Source organism: Acomys minous (assembly GCF_964271855.1).
Source record: "Acomys minous genome assembly, chromosome: 2".
Taxonomy (NCBI): domain Eukaryota; kingdom Metazoa; phylum Chordata; class Mammalia; order Rodentia; family Muridae; genus Acomys; species Acomys minous.
In genome coordinates this window covers 17,103,680-17,123,587 of record NC_140484.1, presented here as the reverse complement: position 1 = coordinate 17,123,587, position 19,908 = coordinate 17,103,680, and the positions used below count along the sequence as shown (strand labels likewise).

At 40.7% G+C, this 19,908-nt stretch overlaps 2 protein-coding genes across 6 annotated transcripts; both read left to right on the top strand.

The window, feature by feature from the left end:
• Nucleotides 1-10: 10 nt before the first annotated feature.
• Nucleotides 11-19,270, top strand: CUTC (cutC copper transporter). Of its 5 annotated transcripts, none has more exons than XM_084754764.1 (9): nt 11-195; nt 2,882-2,953; nt 7,425-7,484; nt 8,531-8,596; nt 9,312-9,347; nt 13,146-13,279; nt 16,269-16,296; nt 17,877-17,982; nt 18,808-19,270. In XM_084754764.1, the coding sequence occupies exons 1-9, from the start codon at nt 138-140 to the stop codon at nt 18,920-18,922; spliced, it is 675 nt and encodes a 224-aa protein (XP_084610890.1). In that variant the 5' UTR covers nt 11-137; the 3' UTR covers nt 18,923-19,270. The 5 variants fall into 5 exon arrangements, with proteins under 5 accessions (XP_084610890.1, XP_084610888.1, XP_084610887.1 ...); XM_084754762.1 differs by having other exon boundaries at nt 8,531-8,740; nt 13,176-13,279; XM_084754761.1 differs by having other exon boundaries at nt 8,531-8,740.
• On the top strand, nt 10,136-10,815 carry LOC311582079 (uncharacterized protein C11orf98 homolog). Its single transcript, XM_084754808.1, has one exon. It carries the CDS (start codon nt 10,197-10,199, stop codon nt 10,560-10,562), a length of 366 nt encoding a protein of 121 aa, XP_084610934.1. The 5' UTR covers nt 10,136-10,196; the 3' UTR covers nt 10,563-10,815.
• Nucleotides 19,271-19,908: the final 638 nt, after the last annotated feature.

Genomic DNA, 19,908 nt, shown 5'->3' with positions numbered 1-19,908 from the left:
CGCCCCCGCCCCCTCGCGCGAGGCTGGCCACTGCGCTTGCGCCTGCGACTCCGCGGTGACGCGCCGGCCCGCTGGATCGCGCAGCCGCGGGGACTCAGTGAAAACCGAAGGCGCGCGAGGGGAGGAACGCGGGAAGCATGAAGAAAGGGGCTTCTTACGAGCGGAAACCGGCATGGATACCGTCGGGGAAGGCGGGTGCGGAAGGTGGCGGGGCAGGGGGTGGTCGGCCGGTCGCTCCCGGGGTGGATCCCAAGCCTGTCACGCTTTCCCGCGGTCCAGTTTGCTCCGCTGTCCCCCGGATCCCGGGCTGTCACGCATTCCGGGAGTTCCCTCAGCTCCCCGCAGCCCTTCGTGCCACAAGAGGGCACCATGCCCACCCGCCTCCCTGTCGCTGTGGTAAATAAACGCGAGGTGTCAGCTCTACCGCCTGTAGCTGAGGGCGGCGAGTGGGATCTGTGTCCACAGCCATTGGGTTACTCCTGCGGGAGTTGTTCCAGGACTGGCTATTATGGCAGACAGGAATTCGACAAAATTTTTCGCTTCCTACTCAGTGAACTCTTGGTTCTCCCAACCAGGGGTTTCTCACATTTGTTGTTCCCAGGACTTAATTTGTCTTTCTAAAAAGTACTGACTGGTGAATTAGAAAACAGCCATTATACGCCTATTATAGTTTAATACAAATAACTTCTGTTGTTGTTTTGAAGACAGGGGTGATTTGTGTAGCCTTGGCTGTCCTCAAACTCACAGAGATCCTCCTGCCTCTGCCTCCCGAATGTTGGGATTACAGGTGTGCACTACCACCCCCGGCCATAAATAATTTATGAAGGATAAATATCCCTAAGCAAGATAGTGAAAGTGGCAATGCTTTATATTTTGCAAATCTCTTTCATATCTCACTGGAACAGAGCTAGGTTCTCATTCCTACATCTGCGTTCCATCTGGCACATTCAGTGGTACCCTGAAACTACCTACCGTCCACTCCCTGGAGGCTAAGAGTAAAAGGCAAATACAGCCACAGGCTTAGAAGCCCCCAAACTCCCAGGAGTATCTTATTTCGAGTACTACTGCTTCAGACGTCTTTTTCGATCCCTAAAAACAAAACAAAACAAAAACCCTTCGTTGCTCAGGCCCCTGATGTAGCCATTTGTAGCCGTTCCCACCCGTGAAGCGCTTCAGCGTTGTCCGCCCCACTGATGTGACTGTTACCAGATTTGTGGAGTTAGGGCATTGTTTAAAACATTTGAATCCCAATGTACGGGACTGATAATCTTTTATTAAATAAATGATTGTTGCAACTTGATATTAGGAGGTGACAGATTTTTGTTTGTATTTTAAAGTAATTTTTCATCAAAAAGCAATATTGGGTAGAAAAAAAATCAAGCAATATGGAAAAGTTAGAATAATTCCAAATTCACTGCCCAGTAGTAACCATTACTAGAATATGGTGACTGTTCTTACAGAGGTCAGTACATGAAGTATGAATTAAACACTTATTGGTCATTGTTGTGTGAGGGTAGATACATGTGCCATAATGAGTGTGTGGAGGTCAGAGGTCAACTTTGTGGAATCAGTTTTCTTCCTGCTTTAAATATGTTCAGGGGATGAGCTCAGGTCAGACTTGCATAGGAAGTGGCTTTCCCCACTGAGCCATCTCCTAGGCACCAACATTCAAAACTTGTAATTAAAGTTACACACTTAACTTGCAGGAAAATCTCAAAGCTGCTAACACCATCCATACATGTAGTATCAACATATAAGTTTGTAACTCAGGTTTTAGTATGTATTTGAATGACTTGTTAGCATGGTAGATCCTGTGCTTTGCCAAGAAGTGAAGATAAAGAATTTTTACATAATGACCTTATTAAGGAACTTCTTGTCAATCAACAACAATCAGATATTTATCTCTTAAGTAAGAGGTGAAAGTAGAGCTTTAATGAGAAATATATAACTCAAGTTACTGGAGTTCAAAAAAAGGAGATAAGCTTTTCTATTTTGGAAAAAAAAAACCACGGTATCCTTGGATACCTTGGAAAAGTTTAACATTTGAAGATGAAACTACAAGGACTTTGCCAGTTGAGATAGCATAATCATTGGCAAAGAGGGAGCCTGAAGAAAACTGGAGTCATAAAGAAGAAATCTTTATTATTATCAATGACCATGAACGCGTGTTGAATGCTTAGCGGGTATGAGACCCTGTATGTAAGTTATCTCAGTGTCCGTTACCCTGAAAGTAGGAATCAAAGCCTACTCTGCTTTATAGAGAACTTAAATAACCTGTCTAAAGTCACTCAGTGAATAGAACGGTGGGACCAGGACTTTAAGTGTGTGCTCCCTATAACTGCTCGTATTGAGAAACTGAGAGTTTGAGCTGAGACAGTGGTGAGGTCAGTGGTTAGGAAGATTCATTTCACATTTACTGTGTACTAAAGATAGCTTCAGTCTGGTTTCTTTTGTGTATGTCTATATCTATTTCAAGTCTAGAGATGCCGGATTATTATTATTATTATTATTATTATTATTATTATTATTATTATTATATTATTAATTTATTATGTATCCAGTGCTTTGCCTGCATGTACACTCACAAACCAGAAGAGAGCATCAGACAACAATATAGATGGTTGTGAGCCACCATGTGGTTGCTGGGAATTGAACTCAGAACCTCTAGAAGAGCAGTCAGTGCTCTTAACCACTGAGCTATCTCTCTAGGCCCAGGCGCTGGTCTTAATGAGTGGTATTTTACCACATGGATGGGTCTTAGTGCTTCTGTTCATTCTTATATTGCACATTTGGATTCGTGCCACAAAAATATGAAGTGTTTATGGAAGACTGGTATGAATTGCTAGATCCTTCAAGAATTTCTGTTGTTCATATATTTTAGGAGCAGCAAATGGATTTCTTATGGAAGTGTGTGTAGATTCAGTGGAGTCAGCTATGAATGCAGAAAGAGGAGGTAAGGGACAGTTGCTATGGAGTGGTGGCTGGCAACCACTTTTACAGTCCGAAAGTGAACCCTGTGAACTGACCTCAAAAGCCCTTGCCAAACTGGACGTGTGGGAGGCTGTGGCAGAAGAGTCACTGTGATGTCTGTTTGAGCTTTTGAGGAGACTCCAATGAAAGAAAGGAAGGAAGGAAGATAGCCTTTGTCATCTCTGGCAAAGTGACAGTCCTTTCAGAAGCAACTTACTAGAAAACCTACTGAAGGGCTTGGCACGGTGGCTCATGCTTATAGTCCCAGTGTGGGGGAGCGTGTGGCAGGAGGGTTGATTATTTTATTGAGCTTGACACAAAATTTAAAATCTGAAATAGTTTAAAGATATCTTTAAGAGACTGAGGATACAGCTCAGTGGCAAAGCACTTGTAATATGTGCAGTGTCCTAGGTTCAATCCCCAGCCTTGAATAAGAGTAAAAATTAAAGATGACTTTAGACTTACTATCTCTTTACCATAGGTGCTGTTTTTGTTTTGTATTCTGGATTCGTTTTTGTAAGAAACATACACATTTCCATCAACCCAAGATTAGAAAAATAATTTTAACTTATTTTTTTGGGGCAACTTATTGTTGGGCAAGTATTCCACTAAGCTACACCCCCATGCCTTTATTATTAATTAAGGAACATTCTCAAACATAAATGAATCAGTTATACGAATCGCCATGTGCTGGCTAGTTTTATCATTTGGGAAGAAGGGACCTCAGAATGGAATGTCCCCACCAGATTGTCCTGCGGTGCATTTTCTTGGTTGATGATTGATGTAGGAGGCCCCAGCTCACCGTGGGCGGCACCACCCGAGGGCTGGTGGTTCTGGGTGCTGTAAGAAAACAGGCTTATCAAGCCAGGAAACAGCACCCTGCCCTCCAGTTCCTGCCTGGCTTTCTTCAGTGAGAGACTTTGTCTTCCCTGATTTTCTTTTGGCCATGATGCTTCTTCACAGCAGTGGAGACCCCGACATCCCAGCTCCTCCTCATTCAGTTTTAGTCTCTTTTCTTGTCTCTGTGAGAAACTACTACACAAAAGGAACTTAGAGGAGGAGGAGGAGGAGTTTATTTTGGCTCACAGTTTGTTTTGTTGGTTTTTTTGAGACAGGGTTTCTCTGTGTAGCCTTGACTGTCCTGGACTCACCTTGTAGACCAGGCTGGCCTCGAACTCACAGCAATCCACCTGCCTCCACCTCCCAAGAGCTGGGATTAAAGGCGTGCGCCACCACACCCAGCTTGGCTCACAGCTTGAAGGGATACAATCCATCATGGCACTGAAGGCCTGGCAGCAGAGCGTGAGGCGCTGGTCACGCTATGTCTATGGTCAGGAAGCAGATGGAAGTGGATGCTGATGCTCAATTGACTTGTCTCTTCTTTTTTTGGCTTGGGACTCCAGCCATGAAATAGTGCTACCCACATTCAGTGTGTGTATTCCCTCTCTTAAACTTCTCTGGAAACTTCTCAAGGATGCATTCAGAGATGTGTTTCCTAGAGGATTCCTCATCTAGTCAAATTGACACTGAAAAGTAACCATTACAGACTTCAACTGTAGTTTGTTTTAATAATTTTTCTTAATTAAAAAAGAGATTGATTTATTTAATGTAATGAGTACTCTATCTGCATGTACACCTGCAGGTCAGAAGAGGGCATCAGATCACACTATAGATGGTTGTGAGCCACCGTGTGGTTGCTGGGAACAGAACTCAGGACCTCTGGAAGAGCAGCCAGTGTTCTTACCTGCTGAGCCATCTCTCCAGCCCCTTCAACTGTAGTTTTTAACTGATGGTCAATCTTCTTTTGGCTATATTTTTGGTAAGGAGCAATATATATGTTTTCAGTTTTGCTGGGCATATTTGGCTATTGTCACTCCTTTGGGTTTTATTTGTGTGGGGTTTTTTGTTTTGTTTTTCAAGACAGGGTTTCTCTGCATAACAGCTCTGGCTGTCCTGAAACTTCCTTTGTAGGCTGGCCTCAAACTAACAGAGATCTGCCTGCCTCTGCCTCCTGAGTGCTGGGACTAAAGGCGTGTGCCACCATTGCGCAGTTCTTTTTTGCTTTTTGAAAATGTCAAGTCCCTTTGTCGGGGGAAAATTGATTGATATGTACTGGTAACAGGTGGATTTTTTTTTCCTGGTGCCTCATGGGGATTGAACTCAGGGCTTTGTTCATACTAGATGCTGTATTACATCTCTTATTATGGGTTGTTTTGAGAGAGTTGCTATAACCCAGGCTGACCTCAAACTGTGTTCCTCTTGCCTAAGATTTTCAAGTGCTAGTATTGTAGACATGTACTACCATACTCTATGATTTTTCTTTTTTTAATGTTGTGGTTAATTTAGAAGTATGGCCTAGTAAATATTTATTATTAGGCTAATTATTATTATGGCAGTATTTTCTAACCTGCCAGCAATCAATGAGAACATAGAGGCCTGTTGTATTTTAGAATGAGCCTTTACCCGGGGCAAGGCAGATGTTACCTCCCAGTCTCCATCCTGTTCCATCTGTCCTAATCATTTCTACTTGGGCAACCTCCCACCCACAATCCCAAAACACGTGTTAATGTTCTCCATCTCTTCCCATGAGGAACTTCAGAATTCCTCCCCTGGACCCACATGGAGCTTTTCCTATCCCGTGGCAATTCTCCTCCTTCTTCCTCCATCCTGTTCTCTCTCTTTCTCCCAAGATTTTCTCTGTCTTCAAAAGCCTATCCCATTTGCCTTCCAGGTGTATTGGCTTTTTATTGGTCAAACAGGAATACGTTTTTAGGCAAGGTACATTTGGGGTACATTAAAAGACAGCAAACAGTAATTAGCATCAGGATCCGTTAGACCAATCTCTAACATTTTAAAGAAGCTTTCTCTCTCTGCCCCCCCCCCCCCCGATTTGTTATGTGCATCATGATGTTCATCGTTGATGGCACCACAGTCACAATTTTGCCAGTTTTGTAAGTGGTGCCATGTGATGTGCTTTTCTAGCCTCTCTATTCCCTGTTGAATTGTAGTTAACTCCAGCAGTTTAAAATCCAGTTCAGAATTGAGTTTCAATAAAATTGTTTCATAGGCCTGGCTGGAGAGACGGCTCATTGGTTACAAGAACTAGGTGCTCTTTCAGAGGACCAGGTTCAATTCCCAGCACCCATATGGCGGCTCACAACTGTCTTTAACTCCAGTTCCAGGGACTCCAATGCCCTCTTTTGGCTTCTATGGGCAACAGCTTGCTCGTGGTACACAGACATGCAGGCAAAATACCCATACATATAAATTAAATGAATAAGCTGGGCAAGGTGGTGCATGTCTTTAATCCCAGCACTCAGAAGGTGGAGGCAAGCAGATATCTATGAGTTTGAGGCCAGCCTGGTCTACCTAGCAAGTTCCAGAACAGCCAGGGCTATGTAGAGAGAACCTATCTCAAAATACCAAAATTAAAATAAAAAATTTAAAAATATAAGACTAAGTTTTAAAAGTTGCATTATAGACAATTTCCTGTTATATTACATTAGGCAGGCATCTTGTGTTTTTGTGTTTGGTGTGTGTGTGTGTGTGTGTGTGTGTGTGTGTGTGTGTGTGTAATGTTAGGATTATTCAGTGGATTCAGGTGTTACCAACCTAATCTATCATTTATAAGTTTTCCAGTCATCAGCTAACCTAATAATTTACATAGTGTATCACTATGTAGTTGAGGCTGGCCTTGAACTCATGATAATGTTTCTGCCTCAGCGTTACAAATGCAAGAATTGCAGGTGTTGTACCACCATGCCCTGCTTCACATTTATTTATTATTTATTTATTTATTTATTAGAATACATCCAGAAAGAACAGCCTTCTTCATTTGGCCATTTGGTTTGTATGAAAGAAGAAGGGAGAAAGGCTGGTGTCTCTGTTCACTGACTGTCAGAATAGCATGTTTGCTGTCCTCCAATGAGCTGTCTCAGCACTATAAAACTAGACTTCGACATACGTGGTTTACTCAATCGGAGTTATTTTGTTTATTGATGCTTAAAGTGTCCTATCTTTGGCTAGTGAGAGGCCTGCTCCTGAGAACGTCTACATGACCCCAGCAGTGTGATAGTTCTTTTGTCATCAGCATTCTCTTCATGTTGAAATCATTGATAGCTACTCCAAGTAGCTATTTTTATTTTTTAAAGCTCAGAGTGATGAGGAATGTTTTGAAAAGTTGATGTTACTTTCTTACTGGCTGAGAGTTAGCATTCTACTTTTATCTCTGTCTAATACTGTCTTTCCTGTGCACAGCAACTCTTTAATACACATTTTAAGAGAACTGGCTTAACTTGAATTAATTCTTAATTTGGCTCTTAGTAACACAAGGAGGGTTGTAGAGTACAATTGAGATTTAAAAAATTTTTACTCTAATTTTATAGTTCTTATCTCATGTTTAGATAAACTTTTGTTATAGAAAGAACCTTTTAAAAAATGTATGTTTATCACAGGTGCTGGTCGGATTGAATTATGTTCTGGTTTATTGGAGGGCGGAACTACACCAAGCATGGGTAAGTATCTTTTTTTTTCTTCACCAAATTTTTCATACACAGGTTGGGACAACTGATTATTTAATATATGTTAAAGTATATGGTGAGTACGATGCCAATTAGAAGTTCTAATGGTTGTAAATAATATCACCAAAAGATTTAATCAAACATATTTGTTGTTCTCAAACATCAAAAAGTTGAAGGATAAATGATTTTGTTGTAGCTACTGACATGTGCTTTTAAATTGCAGTGTCTTCAGTCTTTCTAAATTGTTCTTTTTATTTATTTATTTAATGTATATGAGTATTCTATCTGCATGTACACATACATGGCAGAAGAGGGCACCAGATCATGTCATAGATGGTTGTGAGCCACCATGTGGGTGCTGGGAATTGAACTCAGGACCTCTGGAAGAGCAGACAGTGCTCTTAACCTCTGAGCCATCTCTCCAGCCCTCTAAATTGTTCTTTAACCCTTGACTTTGCTGTTATTTAACTTCTACCATAAACACTTTCCCCCCTCATTGTCCTGCATTGTGTCCTGCATGGCTTGGTCCTGGAAACTTCACTCAGGCAATGAGGAAATGAAGCAAAGGCAGACAGGTGCACACTCACACACACAGAGACGCTAGGATGGGATGGATTGTACTTACTTTGATGGGGTGGCACCAACTATGCAACAGCCTAGAGCCTCAGTGTGTTTGTTATGTACAGCACAGGTAGAGGAGAAAGTGTGCCTCAGTATGAGGTCTCTGTAGGGGAGCAGTCTTAGGTTGGGAGGAGGAAGCTGCAGTTGCTAGTTTTTGCACACACTGGTCAATCATTTATGAATACTCAGTACTTGGACCAAAGGAAGGCTTTGCCAATAGCCACGGGTCTGAGGTGTTGGTCCTTATTAATTCACATCCACTCAGGACTTCATCCTTTCCCCACAGGCCTCCTTCCCTTTATGTCACTGTTCTCTGGCCTTTGGAAATAGTACTTAAGAATATTATGACCAGAATATCTTTATAACTTCTTCTGATCTTTTAGCTCACGTTGAACTTCAGTCTGCTTCTATTCTTAAAGGTGTTCTTCAAGTAGTGAAACAGAGTGTCCAGATTCCAGTTTTTGTGATGATTCGACCACGTGGAGGTGATTTTTTATATTCAGATCGTGAAGTTGAGGTGATGAAGGCTGACATTCGTCTTGCCAAGCTTTATGGTGCTGATGGTTTGGTGTTTGGGGCATTGACTGAAGATGGAAACATTGACAAAGAGCTGTGCATGTCTCTTGTGGGTAAGAATTTATATCTGAGGTGTAAAAGCCCTCATGTACAAACACATGCTCCTGATGCAGAAAAAAAGTTTCGCAAAATTGATTTTTCAGTCATATCTGCAGACACTTAAATTAACCTGTCTTGAAAAGAGGTTGTTTAAGTATTTGAGGTAGAGTGCATATGTGGCGAAGCCAGCTCAACACTCCTTCCTGCTGTGGATCAGGTAGCGCTCTTGCAGGGTTTGCATTAACTAGCACTCCAGACCTTGAGAGGTTCTTATAGTCAGTGATGAGGAGAGGAGGTAGAGAGAATAGATGAAGACCCAAGTTGTTCTTGAAGATCCTCAGAGCAACCAGTAATGGATGTAATGTTGTCTTTGCAGTTCATGTCATCTTGTTTGGTGTAGATAGCTATATTTTATATAAAAGTCGGAGCTTAGTGGGAAGATAGGACTTAGGAGTTTATAAGGCTGCTGTTTTATTGTTATTTTAGTTCACCATCTTATCAAAAGAGTATAGAAGTTTTGCCCAAGAAGAAGTCAGCATATGGTAATAAACTTCTTCGTGCTGTTGCATGGCTTTCTTTTTATAGCTCTTTGCCGTCCTCTGCCAGTGACTTTCCACCGAGGTGAGTTGTTTCTGCTTTAATACATTGGTTAAGTGGTGTCAGTTTTCAGGTTTTCCCAGATGGCACAACCTTTTTAAGGAACATTGTTCTATAATGTTACAGTGACATTGGTTAGTATCTGAGTCCTAGGGGGGAGAAGTTATGGATGTAGAGATGGTGCATAGTGTGTAGGAAAGGTCAAAGCTCTGTTATGAAATGTTGTCAGGAAGTAGTTGCAGCATGTAGTCGGAAGACAGTAAACACTGCCTGGAAGTGCTTGTGTCCAACCAAGTAGCAATCCTGAGATTCACTTTTTATCAGATTACCTTAGGTCAGATACAGCCCTAAATGGAATAAATCTCCATGGCCATTGAAATGAAATGTGCCGCCTGCTTATGCCAGGCAAAACCATTCCTAGAGCTGGCGGGGAGGTCAGCTTTATCAAATGGAGACTTCTCGTAGGGAGAGAAAGTAGATGTCTGAATAAGAATCAGACGTTTTTATGAAGAAATCGGTGCCAGTAGTTGTAGTTCCCGTGTCCTTTGGCTACGTCTTTCTAAGCCTGGCAAAACGGAGAGATAAGTGCCACTTGTGTTTAGAAGGCACTACCATTGCACATGAAAAGAAAGGAATGGGGCTGGAGAGATGGCTCAGCATTTAGGCCACTAGCTGTTCTTCCAGAGGTCCTGAGTGCAATTCCCAGCAACCACATGGTGGCTCATAACATCTATAATGGGATCTGGTGCCCTCTTCTGGTGTGCAGGCATACATCCAGGCAGAACAATGTATATTTAATAAAATAAATAAATCTAAATAGACAAAAAGAAGGAGCGGAAGTGCGGCTCCGGGAGTGAGCCTCCTAGTGCCGCTATGGCACCTCCTGGAGGAAAGATCAATCGTCGGTGGACGGAACTGAAGAAGAAGTTGTTCAAGCGCCGGAGGGTGCTGAGCAGGGATCTGCGACCGAAGCGCCAGGTGGTTGGGGCCGTGATAGACGAAGGGCTGATTACCAGGCACCACATCAAGAAGCGGGCGTCCAGTGCACGTGCCAACATCACACTGTCTGGGAAGAAGCGCAGGAAACTCCTACAGCAGATCCGCCTGGCCCAGAAAGAAAAAGCAGCCATGGAAGTGGAAGCCCCCAAGTCAACCAGGCCTAGTGAGCCACAGCCCAAGCGACGACAAAAGAAGATAACAGCTCCCCAGGATGTAGATATGGAGGATCTTGGTGATTGAGAGCTAAACTTCCTACCTCTCCTACCTGAGGATTCTCAGCAGCAGCCAGAAGGACTTGGAGGACTTTAGAGAAAAATATTACTATATTTCATCCTCCCAGACACTTCTTCTATAATGGCCCTCTGATCTCCCCTTGAGGTATATTTTGGAAGGACACAGAGAAAGGCTGGAGAGGACCCCCCCACCTGCCCCTAGCAGTCAACCTCTTTTGTAATAAAGCTCTAGTGCTTTAATTAAAAAAAAGAAAAGAAAAGAAAGAAATCTTTAGTTAGAACATTGGTATATTTAAGAAAATGTTAAATGTTTTCTTCCTTTTAAATAGGCTTAGAGTGAACTTCCAGCATCTGTCTCCATTTATAGAAATTAAGATGAAGTATTTGTTACCCTTTGAAATATATGGCACTACCAGAAATTATCATTTTGAGTTGATTTGGTACTAGTAGTGCTTCTTAAGAATCACAATAACGAAAAGACATTAGGCTGTCAGCATCTTGAGGCAAGACACACCAAAAAATTTTCAAATAGGAAAAATATTTTTAAACTAGTAAACATCTGAGAAAAATAGTTTTAATTTTGTCATGCCTATTAGTTTTAAAAAATAAATTAGTCACATAGAATATATTTTAAAATGTTTAAACAAGAAGATGATCTCAGATTTCTATTCCTTTCTTTTTCTCTAATAACTCTAACAAAAATATTTTCATGCTGAGCAATGGTGGCACACGCCTTTTATCCCAGCACTCAGGAGGCAGAGGCAGGCAGATCGCTGTGAGTTTGAGGCCAGCCTGGTCTACAGATCAATTCCAAGACAGCTACGGCTACACAGAGAAACACTATCTCGAAAAACAAACAAACAAACAAACAAACAAACAAACTACGTTCACAGTTTATAGAGATATTGGTAGGTGAGTATGTTACATTTTATGCAGTGTAGTTTGCTCCGCCTTTTCTTCACTTGTTAGTCTGATGAGGCAGCATAACCACTGCTGAGAAAGTGATGGCACTGGAACAGGGCACCTCTGTATACCTTAGCTGCCTGTGTACAGTCAAGAGGGAAAAGGAAGTTTGTCCCAGGGGACTCACAGTACTTGATCACCGTAAATCAGAGCTTCATATTTTAAGACAGTGCTGAGCATCAGCGTAGAAGTAGTTTTTCTTTTTAAGGTTCCTAGGCCACTTTCTTAGTGTTCTGACCTCTATATTCATCCTTTCATCTCTCCTTTCCTCCCTCCTGTGAACTTGGAATCCTCCTGCCTCATCCTCCTGAGTGCTAGAATTACAAGCCTGTGCCTCCATGCCTGACTTGAGAAAGGAAGTATCATCTTAATAGAATGCAATTGAAACCTCACGTAGTCTGTTGAAAACAACCAGCCTTACACTATGGGTCTTGAGTATATCAGGTAAATGATTTAGTACAAACTATTACTCAATAAATATGAATGTGAAGCCAGGTTTCTCCTAGGACAGGCTAGTATAATGTTTCATTCTATGCAGTGTAATTTGTTTTGAAACCTTAGAGCACTTTTCCAGATATAATCATTGACCTGCCACATTTACAGCATTGTCGTGTCTAAATGATAGTATAAATTCATTAATTTTTTTGGTGTTTTGACACAGGGTTTCTCTGCATAATAGCCCTGGCTGTCCTGGCCTCACTCTGTAGACCAGGCTGGCCTCGAATACAGAGAGATCCTCCTGCCTCTGCCTCCCATGTGCTGGGATTAAAGGCCTGTGCTACCATGCCCGGCTCTCATTAATACTTTTTTTACAATAAAATTTTAAGTAAGTTTAATTTAAAGAGAAACAGTCATGATTACTGAAAATTTTAAACTTGCCACTTCCCATTTGTATCTAAGTAAATGCACCGATTGAAATATGTACTGATAAAATGACCATGCATATATTACCAACAGTATGTAGACTTTTGTGCTGGCAAACTCTGATGCTTAGAAAATAAAAAGAGGGGCTGGAGAGATGGCTCAGCAGTTAAGAGCACTGAGTGCTTTTCCAAGGACCTAGGATCAATTCCCAGCACCCTCATGGCAGCTTACAACTGTTTGTAACTCCAAGATCTGACACCCTCAAACATACAAGCAGATAAAACACCAATGCACATAAAATTAAAAAAAAAAAGAAAGAAAGAAAAGAAAAAGAACCCTTAGGAATAAAAGACAAACAAACAAAAACTCTTAGAGCAGGCATGGTGACACATGCCCTTAATCTTAGGACCCTAAGGGCAGAGCAAGTGGCTCTCTGTGAGTTTGAGGCCAGCCTGGTCTACAGAGCACTCACTATGCAGTAATCACCAGGCTAACTAGAGCTACATCAGGAGACTCTGTCTCAAAAAGAGAAGAAAGAAGAGACTCTGGTTTGTAGCATATTTTAGTTTCTGTGGTTTAAGTGCCTTACCTTGACCACTTTTAAATGCCAGCCTGAATTATAAAGTAATGAGTATTTCATAATTGTATATTATAAGCCAGTATAAATCTAGTGTACCATTAAACATATATACACTGTGTTTTGGAAACTATTGAATTAGAGGATATTTCTGTTCAAAATTCAAACCAGTTTTACTTATTTTAGCCTTTGATATGGTTCATGATCCAATGGCAGCTCTGGAGACCCTTCTGACCTTGGGGTTTGAGCGTGTCCTGACCAGTGGATGTGACAGCTCAGCACTAGAAGGACTGCCTCTGATAAAGCAACTCATAGATGAGGTACAGGCACCTTTTCTTCACTTACTTCTTAAGACGGTTGTGGTTACACTGGACATTCTATTATTGAGCTAGTTTATAAAAGAGAAAATTACTGACTTTGTAATTATGAAAGAAAAGCAAAGTCAATGATATATTTATATAATTTTTCTGTACTTATTGCATGGGTGTTTTAAATAACCAAGGCACTTCAGATCAAATTAGAGACAACAAATTTTACCTTTCCTCTGTCATTAGTGTTGTCTAGTTTTATACCACTTGGTGGCCAAGTAGTGTGTGCCCATGCAATCTTTCCACAATAGGTACTATTTAATAGAATAACTTTTTTGCAAGGTGCTGCAGGGGCACAGCGGAATGGGATTAATTCCAGATTTGCAGGTTTGGAGGTTGGTAGTCATTAGAACTTCCTAGATGAAAAGACTTCCAAATGGCGATGTCTTACTCCTTTGGAAGGTATCTGGAACTTACCTGTCAAAGTCAGGGTTGTTTCCGCAGAGAAAGTGTATGTGCAAAGGCCTGGAAACAAGAACAGGCATGACATAAAGTACGGAAGACTGAACAGAGTTTGAAAGGAAAAAAAAATATGTAGAACTATGAGAGCCTTGCTAAATAGCATTTCATATTTAATCTTTGGCTCTAGGAAAGCCCAAAATATTTTGGAATAGAAGAGCTGGTGAACCAGGTTTCTAGTTTTAAAAGATTACTAAAGAATAGAGAATAAGTTATAATGGTTGCTATAGCCATGTATTAGGCTTTAAAGTCCTCTCCCCCTCGCCACCACTATGTGTGTGTGTGTGTTTATATATTAACCATTGGCTGACACAGTTGCACTAACCTCTTACATCTTGAGTAATACTTGAGTAGTACTGTAATACACTTCATAACGTATAGGCTGCAGGGTTAGAATCCAGTCTTAATCTTGGGTTTGCCTCATTCATTTCTCTGGACAAATCACGTAAGCATTCTATGGTGGAGCTAACCTTTCTGCAAAGATGAAGTGATGATAGTGTCTACCTCCCCAGACAGCTGGAGAGTGTGTCAGTCAGACTTCCATCGCTGTGACGTAACACCTGACACGTGCAACTTAAAGGGAAGAGTGCTTGACTTGGGCTCCTTGTTTCTGAGGTTTTGGTCTGTGGTCCATGGCTCTGCTCGTGGGTCCATGATAGTACAGAAGGTAATGGCGGTGGGAGCATGTGACAGAGGCTGCTCACTTCATGGCACATAAGAAGCAGAGACAGTAGTAACCAGAAGGGACAGAGAAGATCCAGCCCCCAAGGGCAGGGCCCCAGTGAGCAACCACCTCCAAGGCCTCACCTTCCACACAGTCTGTCCATCAGTGGGTCACTCCAGTCATGAAGTCAGAGTCCTCCTGGTACAGTCTGTCAGGTAGCAACCAGTCCTACCAGCATAGGTGCATTTCATAATCATGCCATAAGTTTTGGGGTTTGTTTTGTTTTTGGAGATAATTACTGATAGTGTTTTGTATTATTAAATCACTTTTGATAGTGTTAAAAAGTAACCTTTTATAGAAGTCCAAAAAGTATGTTAAGATTTATCTCTTTAAAATATTATTTCTCAGGGACAGAGAGATGGATCAGCAATTAAGAGCACTGGCTGCTCTTTCAGAGGTCATGAGTTCAATTCCCATCAACCACATGGTGGCTCACAACCATCTATAATGTGATCTGATGCCCTCTTCTGGTGTGCATGGAGACAGCATACTCATATACGCTTTGACAGTGAATGTTTGTGGATGCTTTGCTCTTACACATTTGAGACCATTGAACATCTTTGTTTCAGTTAGTTTTTCTAACAGTTATTAATTTTGTGCCGTAGCCTCCTTTCTCTCAGTCTCTATTTCATTATCTGACTATATTTTATCTTCACTGTATGTGATACCTGAAGTTTTATTATATAAATATTTGCCTGTTATCTTTCTTCCTTTAATATGTAAGTTCCATGTTTCTTTCTCTTGTTTACCACATCAAAGGGATAGATTTTTCTCTTCCCCCTTATGCTTAGCTCCTGAGGCATATAATCCAAACATAAGAATGCATACAAAACTCTATATATTCTTGTGTGTACGTGCCTGCTTGTGTGTGTGTATATTAGCAAAGAAATATAAAAACTCAAAGAGATGGTCAGAACTAGAGGCTTACATATGACTTTAGTAGGTGAGGAGGAGACCCAAGAAAGGCAACTATGGAAGAAAAATTATTTTCTGAAAACATAAATAGACTCTTAGGACAATGCATAGGCGATGACATAATTTTATAATTTGTTCCTATCTTCCAAACTTATCAGAGATTGAGTTAGTTCTTATAGTCTCAGCTGATAAGCTTCCAGCTTTATTCTGTTGGTATTTATTCAGTGAGGCAAGACTTGAGTGGATTCCCACCCTCCCATTTCCCCCATTAGCTGTAAATGCAATTATATTGTCTTTTCTGCTAAAATTGTACCTAGATGCAACTATTTTCATTCCACTGCATACCACAAACTCAAGATTTTTGTGGTTTTCTAGTAAGATTGTTTCTTAAGATGGTATGCTTATAAAGTATATTCCCCACCTATTCTTTATGTTTATAACACAATACTTTTTTTTTTTTTTTTTTTTGGTTTTTCGAGACAGGGTTTCTCTGTGTAGTCTTGGCTGTCTTAGACTCGCTTTGTAGTCCAGGCCGGCCTCGAACTCACAGTGACCCGCCTGCCTCTGCCTCCTGAGTGCTGGGATTAAAGGCATGCGCCACCACGCCCGGCGACACACAATACATTTTTAAAGCAATACAATAAAATTTATTTCTTAAAAAAATTACAATGTTGTAGATCTTTCTTGCTCATATCCTTTCCCTCAAGAGGGGGGCAGCGAGGGAGGGAAAGGGAAGCTCTATTGAAAAGTTAAGCATTAGCAGTAACTTAAAATTTTAATATACTAATTAATCTCAATTGAGAGAAAGACACTAAAATTTACCTTTTTTTTGTCCCCTTTCAGGCAAAAGGCAGGATTGTGGTAATGCCAGGTATTTATCTCTGTTGATTCATATAATACTGGAATAAGGTTTTAGAAGAATAAATGAGCCAAGAAAACAAAGGAGAGAGTGTTAAAACATGGTACTTAGAGATAAAAATAATAGTTTAATTAAAATGTTTGACGATCGGAAGGTCTCTGCTGGGATTTAAAAGAACATTCTAACAGAGGTTGGCTGAAAGAGGAACAAATAAGGAATTTCTCCATGCTTGCTTTCTTACTGTGTAAAATATGAATTTGGATGTTCACCTCGGTGAGGCAAAGCAAGTTCAATGCCGCTATCCTATGATAAAGCCAAATGTTAGGCAACATGCCTGAATAAATGGAATATTCTGTCAGCTCATACAGTTCCATTAAAGGACTTTAGGACATAAATATCAAAAAACAACTTCTTCGTGATAAATTCAGAAGCAAGTAGGGCTAGAAGGACTCTATCTCAACAAAAAATATATATGATAAACCTACATTTTATTTTATTATTTTATTTTAGACAGAGTCTTGTTATATAGCCAGGCTGGTCAAACTTGAGACCACGTGCTGAGATTAGAGGCGTCCCCATTCTGCCTGACTCGCTCTTCCCACTTCTTAAGGGTTCAGCAATATGACTGTAGCACTACTAACAACAACAAAAAGCCAAGTTAATGAGGCCGAGGAAGTATATTTAAAACGTAGCGTAAGCACACACCTTTAATCTCAGCACTCAGGAGGCAGAGGCAGGCAGATCTCTGTGAGTTCAAGGCCAGTCTGGTCTACAGAGAGAGTTATAGGACAGCCAAGGCTACACACAAAGAAACTCTTGTCTCAAAAAACCAACAACAACAAAACAAGACAAAAACAAAAACATAGCTTAAAGAACAAAGTATTAATTCCATCCTAAAATGTTTTAAATAGATCTTCTATATCAGAATATAAAGTTGGAAATTTTATATTTATAGTTACTGGTATCAGTTTAGACTATGACTGTTATAAATATATTAAAGATTATCCAAATGAGTGTCATCTTAAAGTACTTGGCTATGTGGTTTAAATAAAGTAAGATTAGATTCTTCTTCAATGAAATGAGACAAAAGTTAATCTCATGATGAATAAGCTGTCAGTAGTTTGCTTACTCATTTCTACTAGAGTCAGTCCATTCCTCAAATCCTGGGCCAGAGCAAAAACCGTACAGGTTCTCTGCTGAGGAGTTTTCAGTGCTTTTGCAGCTTTTTCCTCAGACCTGTCCTGACCTTCCCGTATATTTGACTTTGCTGAAGTTGAGGGGCAAGCAATGATGAAGTTCTGAATGGTTTTCCCTGTCCAGAATAGTCTTTTTAAATCCAAAGATAGCAATGTATGGCATTGTGACATAAGCCAGTGGATAAGCGAGGCTCCATTATAAGCTCTTTGTCCTTAAAAGTTCCCTAGGTCTGCAGCATAGGTCTTGTTTTCTGATCCCATTTTAGCTTAGAGACAGTAATGCTTGAATCAGAAAAATTTTAGAATAGAGAGTTTATGTAGAATAAGGATTTATCTTTATTTAAACTTTATGTGATATTCTCTTCCACTTAATGTATTACTTTTTCTTTGTAACAGGGGGTGGCATAACAGATAAAAATCTGCAAAGGATCCTTGAGGGTTCCGGTGCTACAGAATTCCACTGTTCTGCTCGGTCTTCTAGAGACTCGGGAATGAAATTTCGGTATAAATTCATTCCTTATTTATATACAGGAGAGGATGGAATTAATCTTTGCTTGCTTAAATAAGAAAACCTTAGTTAATGCCATTATTAAATCATGGAATGCTGTGGCTAGTAGGTGTTGTGTTTGGTTTTCAATGTGAAAGTATTTCTAAAATGATTGTTGTTCTGCCATAATTAAGCAGTATCTTCAGAGTCTTCAGTAAGTCTGTATAAAGTCTTTGCTTAGTCTTGGTAGCCCTCACCATTGCTAGGTGTATCTAGTCTGAGAGTCTACTAGGCAAGTGACTGTTAATTTAATGGGAATGATTTCCTGATTAAAGCATTGCTGAACTTAAGCACTTAATAAAGTATCCAGTGAGTCAGATACTCACTTGTACCCACTCTGTATGCTTTCCCTTTACAAAGTTAATAATTGATACAAGACAGCCTCAATACCATTTTATCTCTCCTAATGTAAATAGTCTTCCTTTACCTTTGCTCTCTACTTGGAGTTGTTTTGAAAGTTTGTCACTATTAAGGACTTTAGTCTATTATCTGGTTTCCGCGCCCCCCCCCCCCAATACCATAAAGGAGTCCTACAACAGTCGAAAGGAAGGCCCTTAGCATGTACATTTTCAGATATAAAATCCAGTCTCCTGCCTGGTAGATTTAGCTACTAGATCTCTTAAAGAAATTAACTAGTGAAAGTTGTAGAGTGTGGTAGGCCAGCATCCTTGACCTTGCCTTCTTCTGACCATGGATTATCTATAAAGCAAAGTGCCAGTAGGAGGGTGTATTTAACAACTGGTACGACTATCTATCTGTTCTCTGTTATTTCTGTTGCAGAAATTCCTCTGTTGCAATGGGAGCGTCACTTGCTCATTCAGAGTATTCAATGAAGGTAACAGATGTGACAAAAGTAAGGACTTTGAATGCTATTGCAAAAGATGTCCTAGTTTAGCTAACGTTCTGAGAGACATGGCTATCACAGTGTGGAGTGAGAAGCTGAATCTACAGTTCTCTGACACAGCATTGGCCTTCCCTGTGGCTATGGAGTATGTGTCTAAGAAGAAAAAGAAATTGGAACAGCAGTGCAGTCGCTTTCTTTGCTAGACATTGCTGTCATCATGGGTAAATTTAGTCTGTGCTTCTTCCCCAGAGAGAGGCTTAGTCAGTGTCCAGTGGAATTAACTGATGAACTCGCAAAGTTCAACTGTAAAGTATGAATCAGCATTTGGCTTGAGGTCAATCTAGTGTCACTTTTTTTTTTGCCCTTTTTGTCTGTAAAATAAAAAGTCTCATTCTATTATGTTATAGTCTCATATCCTTTGACTTAATATCCTTCGTAGCTTACTATGAAAAGATTGGTTTGCTTTTCTGTTACATTTAGTTTTTCTTTCTGTTATGTACTTAGTGAATTTGTTGCTCTGGGCTGCATGTAGACATTATAGTAAAATGGTATAGCCTAAGAATCTATCTGAAGTGGGGGTAAGGACCCAGGGTGCTAGATGACATAGTCATGGTGATGGCTAACGGCAAACCAGAGCTCACAAAGAAAGTACATCCAACAGCGAAAGTCATACTAGAGCCAGGTACAGTGGTGTATGCCTGTAATTCCAAATGCTGGAAAGACTGAGGCAGGAGGATGGCTTGAGCCCAGAGTTCTTGGCTGTAATGTACTATGCCACTCATTTGTCTGCACTAACTTTGACATCAATATGGTGACCTCTAGGGATCAGGTGACCACCAGGTTGCCTAAAGAGGAATGACCCAGTCAAGGTCAGAAATCATGTTACTTTAAAAATGTTGCAGGGATCACGGTAAGGAATAAAGATGAGATGAAAGGTTCTGCCATTACAGGTTCAGTGACAAAGAAGAAGCTGCAAATCAGTTGCAGATTTGTGATTTGGGTTGTAGCCTATGCAGGTAAGATTGCATGATTCTGAG

Excerpts from the sequence above, each read along its gene's own strand:
- CUTC (XM_084754761.1), top strand. The coding sequence starts at position 138 with ATGAAGAAAGGGGCTTCTTACGAGCGGAAACCGGCATGGATACCGTCG. Across the intron at positions 7,485-8,530 it reads CGGAACTACACCAAGCATGG|GTGTTCTTCAAGTAGTGAAA; the intron begins GTAAGTATCTTT and ends CTATTCTTAAAG. Across the intron at positions 9,348-13,145 it reads GCCAGTGACTTTCCACCGAG|CCTTTGATATGGTTCATGAT; the intron begins GTGAGTTGTTTC and ends TACTTATTTTAG.
- LOC311582079 (XM_084754808.1), top strand. The coding sequence starts at position 10,197 with ATGGCACCTCCTGGAGGAAAGATCAATCGTCGGTGGACGGAACTGAAG.